The 8310-nt window shown below is 53.6% G+C and overlaps 4 protein-coding genes; 2 read left to right on the forward strand and 2 right to left on the reverse strand.

Annotated features, from left to right (window-relative positions):
- Positions 1 to 257: 257 nt before the first annotated feature.
- RCC_08040 (uncharacterized protein) lies at positions 258 to 787 on the reverse strand (the record flags this gene model as incomplete). XM_023773292.1 has 3 exons in its annotated part: positions 258 to 521; positions 576 to 653; positions 710 to 787. The coding sequence occupies 3 exons, from the start codon at positions 785 to 787 to the stop codon at positions 258 to 260; spliced, it is 420 nt and encodes a 139-aa protein (XP_023629060.1).
- A 244-nt stretch (positions 788 to 1031) lies between these two features.
- On the forward strand, positions 1032 to 1253 carry RCC_08041 (uncharacterized protein; the record flags this gene model as incomplete). Its single annotated transcript, XM_023773293.1, has 1 exon — positions 1032 to 1253. The coding sequence occupies one exon, from the start codon at positions 1032 to 1034 to the stop codon at positions 1251 to 1253; it is 222 nt and encodes a 73-aa protein (XP_023629061.1).
- A 3764-nt stretch (positions 1254 to 5017) lies between these two features.
- On the reverse strand, positions 5018 to 5287 carry RCC_08042 (uncharacterized protein; the record flags this gene model as incomplete). Its single annotated transcript, XM_023773294.1, has 1 exon — positions 5018 to 5287. The coding sequence occupies one exon, from the start codon at positions 5285 to 5287 to the stop codon at positions 5018 to 5020; it is 270 nt and encodes an 89-aa protein (XP_023629062.1).
- A 1148-nt stretch (positions 5288 to 6435) lies between these two features.
- RCC_08043 (uncharacterized protein) lies at positions 6436 to 7166 on the forward strand (the record flags this gene model as incomplete). XM_023773295.1 has 3 exons in its annotated part: positions 6436 to 6469; positions 6528 to 6686; positions 6736 to 7166. The coding sequence occupies 3 exons, from the start codon at positions 6436 to 6438 to the stop codon at positions 7164 to 7166; spliced, it is 624 nt and encodes a 207-aa protein (XP_023629063.1).
- Between the last annotated feature and the right edge of the window lie 1144 nt (positions 7167 to 8310).

Genomic DNA, 8310 nt, shown 5'->3' on the forward strand with positions numbered 1-8310 from the left:
CCTTCTCAACGTCCCCAACTCCCTATCCTCCCCACCGCCGCCACCGCCATCAACCTTCAACACGTCCGCCACGCCTTCGACACGCGAGCGAAAAATCCCACCGAGGAGAGCGTTGGCGAAAAGATGCCTCAGAGGCAGAATTCTAGTCGATATGGTTAGAATTCGCTCGAATTTGGAATGGAAGGAAGGGAGATGCGTACGCCTACCGAGGTATCTTCCCACCGATGCTCTCTTCAGTCAGACTTCCAGCTTGCGCGTCAAAGACGTGTCGAACGTGTTGAGGGTTGGTGATGGTGGCGAGAGCCTTTTAACGTCGTGCTCGGGACGGGGTGGCGTGGCTTGTTGTGATGATGATGTGGCAGGCCGATGGTAGTGTCGATGGCGTGATGGCGGAAACAAATCGTGATTGATGGTGAAGATGTGGCGGCGCAGCGACCGTAGCATCGATGGCGCGGTTGGAGCTGTCTTTGAGGAATGGCGGGGTGGCTGAAGTTGACCGACCGACGGCAGACGCCATGACGCTGTGAGGATGTCAGTGATGAGTCGTGGAGAGGARGATGGTGCAGAGAACGTACTGCTTTCTGGCGGCTTCCACCTTGAAGAGCCATTGCTACTGCAGAACGAGCAGAAGTTGACGGCCAAGAGCGACCCCGCTGAGATGTTGTCAGTGATGAACGATGATGAAAGATGGTGAAGGTGAACGACGCACCACTAAAGCACTGTCAGGGCCGTTCTCATATATCTCGCGGATGAGGGCTGCAAAATCAGCAGTAGAGTGGTAGTCCATGATGTTGTTGATGAAAAGAAGAAGAAGAGTCAGAGGAGCAGAAATTCGCCAGCTATTTATACTGGCAAGCCGCGTGTGCAGCGCTAGTGCGATCAACARCTGCATTTGGACCAATAGCGGCAGCCTGGCGTGCCCCTCTGCAGCCGCCGTCACTGGGATCACTTCATGCAGTTCGACTCCTTGGTGCACTGCAACGACCTCGACAACACATTCTAACTCAGCACCATCAACAACAACAACAGCAATGGGACTTCCGCTCTGGGTGGAGCCACCGCCTGGCGAAGATGAGCGGCGACGGAAGATGCGGGAAGAGCGGAAAGAGGCTCTGAGGGCGAGAATTGTGTTTCTGGAGGGGATGATGAGGACTATGGAGAGGTTTGGGGCGCAAGAGCCGCGGTCGGTGCCTGTGGAGCACGCAGAGCGCAAGGAGGAGCTTGCTCGCCTTGAGAGCATTGATTCATTGTAGATAGAAATAGTCGAATGATGAGTTTGGGATGCTGCCTTTCTGCCTCTTTCATGGAACACCGAGCACAATTGCTCCATCTTGGACTGTTGAAACGTGATTCCGCAGTAGAGAGATTGAGACCTACAGTAAAGACGCGGCAGGAGCTTCAAGACCCAACAGTGTGCTCTCGGATGCCATTTGAACTTATTCACAGCATTTTTCCTTTTTGCAGGTCGAGGATCAAAACCACGCGCTCTTACGGTGTAAGCAAGTACCGAACAATGGAGCTCAACGCTCGACTACCCATAGGTACACTTAGATGGGAGAGAGCAGTACAGGCTATGTACAACGTCGTAGCGACTTGGTTCTGTTCGCATCATGTAACCACCCATTTTCAACGATTACCTGTGCAACAGATCCACGCAGAGCTGTCAATATGAGGATTTATCATCAACAGCAGCTCCCTGAACTGCTCCCCCGACAAGTTTACAGGATAGTCTGCTAGTTGTTAGGATTCTAGCAGTCCTAGATTTATCGATACTGTAGAGAGCGGTGCCTTAGGACATTGTAAGGATGTATGGGGATCTCTTGTCCCGATGAATAATTCTCATATCGACAGCTCTGGATCCACGACCTCTGTGCCAACGAGACCCGTCTCACGTCGCTGCGCCATCACCACCTGGCATCCGACGAGGGCTAAGACCCAGAGCAGGTCACTTCGCCCGAGTAAGAGGCCGTCCTTGATGCTCGCGGCGCCTCCTCCAGTTACAGCACCTGCTCCCACTTTCGACTCCCTTCTGTGGCCGAGGAGGAAGAGACTGTGCYGCGTGCTGTCCCGTGGTGTCCGGACGCCAACAGCCCGCTACTAGAACCCTCCAGACCGCTGCGGACACCCTTGGTCGCTTTGATCTGGGTGCTGCTGCGTTCTTCGTCTCTCGTTTCTACGGAACCTGATGGCATGGCGTCCGCACGGTGGGTGTTGTTTTCTCTTTCGGATGTCATCCAGTAGGGTGTCAGCTTGGAGGCCGTTCTGCCTCGTTTTTCGTTCTGCGTTGGGTGTCATCTAGCAGGGTATCATGCGTGTTCGAGATATGGATTTCTCTGCCAAGAAAATCTGCCCCTGGAAAGCATCTCCAGTCCCGCGCGACTTTCTCCAAGCTTTCTCTCAAGATTGTATCCATTCCATTCTTGTTCGGCCGTCAAACTCGCAGCATGTGTAAGAGAAGCAACGAGCTTGCATGTTGCTTGCTGTGCAAGCCGGATGGGACTTTGATGTTCCGCCAAGATATCCTTACACGCGACTGGAACCCTGGGCAAACGTCTCTGTTCCGTAGCACTGTCTTCTTCTCGACCTCCTAGATGAGGTCTACGAAAGCCTCCGATCATGCAGTACGCTAGAAACCATATGACTTATGGACTGCTTCCTGTCCCAGGCGTGAATTGTAGCACTTGAGAAATCCCTTTTGTCCATTGCTGCAACTGCGATCTGGCAATGGGTGCTCTGCTCCTGACGAGTAACTCTGATGAGTAACGCAATACTCATGGCTCTAATCTTCCTCGAAGTCGGTTGCGCAACTTCTCCTTCTTCTCCTTGACAGTCTCGCAGACTTCTGATGTGGCCTTCGGCATGCCCAAAAGCTTCTGATGTTGGTCTCTACCCTCGTCCTTGGATTGGATCGCAAGCCCAGGGTTCAAAAAACGCGATGTGCGTTTCAACAGCGCGTATAGGGAGGATATCGAGATCTGCACCAGTCTGTTCTTTCAGGTTCCAGCAGAGCGTATCCCCTAGATGCACCTTTCACCGTGATTCGTGACCTGTTCTTCTCTTTCCAGTGTTACGCGGAACATCCAAAACCAATAGATTGCCAAAGGCTATCGAAGATTAAAGCACCCAGCACCCAGCATACCGTCTTGAACTTGCCATTTCACCTTCTCCACCGCAGGAGTCTCCTGTTCTTCGTCTCTCTCGCCACCACGCTCCGCAACGCGTTCGTTCGCAACACCACCATAGGTAGCCTTTGCAGCATCGGCGCAATTCCTAAGTACTCCACAAAGGGCGACCTCGATCAAGAAACCTCCATGTATTTAGGCCGCGCCCGATATGCGTAAGAACTTGTTCTTAGTACAGCAAGGGCACCGCGACACTCGTGTACCGATATCATCGGCCATACGACAAAGTGTGCGCTCCCTACAGCAAGGGAGAGCGCGTTGAGTGCGTGCTGATGAGTTTTTGAAGGCCTTACGGGTTCCTCGTGGTTTTGACGCGGTTTCAGGTATCCTTCTTTCTTCAGAGCCGCGTCAATACCTGCGTTGAAGCTCGCGGACGCGTACTGGGCTCGTTGTACGCAGACACAAGAGGGTTTGCCGAAAGAACTCCCTACTCGCAAGGAGCTGGAGTGAATAACCAGAGAGCTTTGCGGCGATGAGGCTATGCTGGCTGTAGGGGTCGAGCTGATKCTGGCCCAGCTCCAATACGACGGTACGCATTGCGGGCAAGAGGTTGGGATCACACGATGGAAAGACCGAGACTCATGGTGCGGAAAGGAGATTGAACGAGAATCAGAGCTGCTTCGCTGGTATGCTTCTTTAAGGCGTCGACTTCGATCGTTGCATGCTGTCAACGCTGTGCCTGACTGCACCCGAGCGGCGAAGAGCTCCGCGTCGTGGCCAAATCAGATATATGCGTAAGATCCAGAGCGGTTCCCAACGCTGTTGCCCATCCGGCTCTTCCGGCAAACCCTCTCCCCGAAGCTGTCCGTCTCGCTTGCTGGGCAGTGCGAGAAATCGACTGGCATTGGCGCGTCCATCGTGAGATACCGGTCCAGGGAATACTCAAGGACATTGCCATCATCTGGCCAACGAAAGTCTTGCTTCCTGACTCGAACCCCTGAATTGCCAGATCGCTCCTTCTCTTTTGCATCCTCAAGATCTCTGGCCTCAATTGATGTCGGAAGGCGTCCGCTGACTTCTTCTGCTTGTACATATCGTGGATAACTCACGGACGTCGAGTGCTCGGACGCCAGGCAGGTCGTGAGTAGATGTAGTATGGTGGTTCTAGAGCGTTCGACCCTTGTTTCTCGTATGCGCGCGAAGGTTCGCAAAAGCAATCTGTCTTTGCGCTGTGAGAGCTATTGAGCCATCTCGCGCTGTCTGTCGTTGGTGCAAAGCTCCTCTAGAATCCTCCAAGATCGGTCCCGGGAGATGCTTTTGGGTTGGCGGAGGAAGTGATTGATTGTTCTGGAGATGGTAGCAAGGCCGATGTAGATTGTGTGACTTGCTACTGTCCTGATGTTGGCAAGTGCTGAGCTGGCCGTCGGGTCTGTTTGAAAAAGCGATTGGTGTTATTCCGAGCGCTGATTTATCGCTACAACCTAGATCCTGCTTGAATGGCCTCTCTGGCGGCATTCGGTGCGGCACGATGACCTACACTGAACCAGCCTGCGAGTTATGAGAGTGCTAAGCGGGCTTGGAGAAGCGTCGTGTGTATCTATTCAGTGCTGCTCGCTTGCCGGCAGGCTGCGGCGGTCTAGGGGTCTGCTACGGTTTCATCTTTTGTAGTTCAATTCCCAAACTACACAACACCGGAATCACCTCGACAAGAGGCCCAAAACAACCACAGCTCAACAATCATGTCTACCACGATTGGACTTCCACCGAGTGGCCACCTAGACACACRCACCGCGCAACAGAAGGCCGAACGCCTAGCCTATCTTCGCAAGGGGGTCTTTCAAACAAACGACAAGGACCTTCTAGTCACCATCTCGAAGCAAATCCCGACTCTCCAGTTACGCTTCGAATTTCTCCACGCCTGCGCACATCCCTTCTTCCCGGGCAACGGCCGACCGCGCGGAAACTTCCACGGCTTCATCGGCATCCTTCTCGCCAAAAGGAGCAACATCCAGCGCCATCCAACTCTGCTTCTCAAACTTGTAGAGTATCTTCCTGGACTCTCTGAGCGGCTGTCTGCTGTTGAAGCCCGTACGTCTGAAGGGGAGGGGAGATTCCGCGCGAGACGCATCGCGCTCCAGGCGTTCATCGATAAGAAGGCAGATCATCAATATCGCGTGTGGTGGTTCCTCTTCGCGTTCTTTATAATGCGGTCCATCGATGTGCGCAACACCTGCTCTGGATGCCTTCGAGTGGGAAATGCCGCGTACAAGGACAAGGAGCATCCCCATGTTAGTCTTTGCAAGACGTGCGTGTACCCCTGGTTGCRTTGGCAGAAGTTTGGTAAGGGATCTCCTACTGTAAGTGTTTTGACATCGCTGACGAACGACGAAAGGCGTGAGCGACTTGGCTAGACTTGGGACTTCTCCGGCGCTTCWGGAGCTCCTGGGCATTCACCGAATTGAATATGCTGGCGTTCCTGACGGCCCGGGATCTCTCGACCTTTGGCATCCGGGAGAGGTAAGGTGGAGCTTGAAGTACGGGGATTACATTCCCTGTCCGATGGGCATGGTTGGCTAGGTTAACGAGGGAAAGGGTGGAACACTGGCGCAGCGAGAAGCGCAGAAGCTAGTTGGGGCACTTTAGAAGGCTGGAAAGCGACACTTCCTGAACGTACACTTGATCAAAGTACTGCGAGCTTGGACGGATCCGGTGGAACATCGAGCAGCATGGAGCGGCCTCCAACGTACGGCTGGGATGATGAGCTGCCCTGCAAAGTTGAGAACACACATGAGGCACTCGCGGTCGACAATGCGGCATGCAGTACGTAGGGTAGTTGGAAGCAGGTCGAGATCGCTGCTCAATATACAAATGTCCGTTGCGAGTCCTGAATTGCCTTATCGCGATGTCCTCAGCTTATCCTCTATGAACTCAATACAATGTCACGCACGCAACTGTTCTCGTGTAGTCGATTATTCGAGACCACTTCGATCAGCCTCAATGGCGTGGAATAAGCCGTTTTGCACCAAACGCTAAGGAAGAGGCTGTGGCCGAGCGTTGCCAAGACCTTCACCACAATCAAATCAAGGATTCCGATGACTGATACTGCTGCCTGCTGTCTCTCATTGTAATAATTTAGTCCGTTTGCGCGAGCTGTGTCACGGCGTCGAAAGGCATAAAAGCCCTCAACTTTCACCTCGCACCGCGTGATTTCTTCTTCATCACCACCAACATGATCCATCACAACTCACAAACATCGACAATGAACAAGCACAATCCATCAACATCCATCATGAGCAAGCACAAACCGTCAAACATGCACTCTCGCCAACCCCAAGTCTTTGTCGACGGCAAGTCACTCCATCATCTTCCAACTTTATCACGCACCTTCTGACTCACATCGTCCAGGGCCACCTTCGCGGCTCGCTTTTGGCATCGACTGTCGCTGCTCAAGACCTGGGCAGTGGGGTGGCGAGCTCATCCAGAGCAAAGTCACTTCGAACGTAAGACCCATTTTACAGCAGTCTCAAACTTGTGCTCCGGCTCAAATTTGTACTGCGGCGGCGCGTCAGTCTTCCTCTTCTTTCTGCTTCGCATTCGCTGACTCGAATCACAGTCGGCTGGCAATCACCACACAAGAACTGGGCCGTGTTGTGGCGAGCTTGCAAAAGCAAAGTCACCTCGAACGTAAGACCTGGTGGAGGTGGCGGTTATTGCGTTGGCTGGCAATCACCACACATGGACTGGGCGGTGTTGCGGCGAGCTTCCAAAAGCAAAGTCGCTTCGAACGTAAGACCCGGCGGTGGAGGTGGTTACGGCGGAGGAGGTTGCGGCGGCGGCGTTGGCTGGCAATCGCCACACATGGACTGGGCGGTGTTGCGGCGAGCTTTCAAAAGCAAAGGCGCTCCGAACGTAAGACCCGGCGGTGGCGGTGGCGGCTACGGCGGAGGAGGTGGGGGAGGCCGCGGTGGCGGCAACAGGCGGCCGTTGGCGAGCTTCCAACAGCAAAGTCAACGAGGACGTAAGACCTGTCGCTATTGGGACTAAAGGTGGAGCCAGAGGGCAGTCGAGTCACTGAGGCCGATCTCCACGGTCTGGTGGCTCGGGACGTAAGACCCTTATTGGATTGTAATCAAAATGCAATCTTTTTACAGTCATTGTCCCATTCAGATCAGTTTGTGATGTCTGTCCACGCCCTTCGCTTCCGCATGTTGTCCTTTTCGCTGAAGGCATTCTGTCCCGTGCTCCGAACCGGATGTGCTACATCCCTGCAAGGATTCCTTTTCCCCAGATTTGGCCCTGCATGAAGATCTTTTGTGCCTTGCAATTAAAAATTTTGCAGAACCGCGAAGAGCTCACTGGCCAACCTTCACCCATCCAGCAGGAAGATGAAGACATCACCGGCCAACCTTCATCCATCCAGCAGGAAGATCACGAGGACCCTACCAACAACCCTGTAACTGTTACCGGAAGCCATGCTGCGCCATCCATGGATACCCTGAGGAGTACAGCCGCAACAAGCACTTGTACATTTGTGAAATCTGTCTCAAGTWCATGAGCTCAGACTATGTCGCGTGGCGGCACAAACTAAAATGCGCTGCCAATGAGCAGACGCCGTAAATGCTTTGCAAGGACTTTTGAGCTTGATACCCCAGCTGTGAGTGAAGCATGCAGTCCTATCGACAATGTTGAGGTCACGTCTCTTCCGAAAGACTCACCAGCTCCGATGCCGGGGTTTTCTGTGCAGAAACGACTACACCACCACAATCAGATCAGCCGTGAAGTATCACCCTGCCCCACAGCACTCCGGACGCGTCGAAGCACGACATGGTCTGGCACAGCTCCAAGAAAGACCGCGTCCGCCCATTCTCAGCGCAGTAGATGTGAGCAGCACTTTTGAAGTCTTCTCGCCCCATAGCGACGCGAAGCATCTTTGGATCTACAAGCACCTCAAACGGATGGAAGAAAGAGCACGAGGTTTGGAACCAGACAAGGCTGATATTGCTAGCATCTTCGGAGGCTTCTCGCTGCATTCCGCAACAGGACATCGACGAACCTCCATGTTCCTCACGCCGCTTTGAGAAGGAATGGCAGCGTTCAGTCCGAGGCCGTCAGATGTGGCCAGCATCCTCGATTTCATTCTATCAAGCGCTCGCCGCGATGCAGCAACGATCTTGCAAGTACACCACTG

The sequence above is a fragment of the Ramularia collo-cygni genome (genome assembly GCF_900074925.1).
Source record: "Ramularia collo-cygni strain URUG2 genome assembly, contig: RCC_scaffold13, whole genome shotgun sequence".
NCBI lineage: Eukaryota > Fungi > Ascomycota > Dothideomycetes > Mycosphaerellales > Mycosphaerellaceae > Ramularia > Ramularia collo-cygni.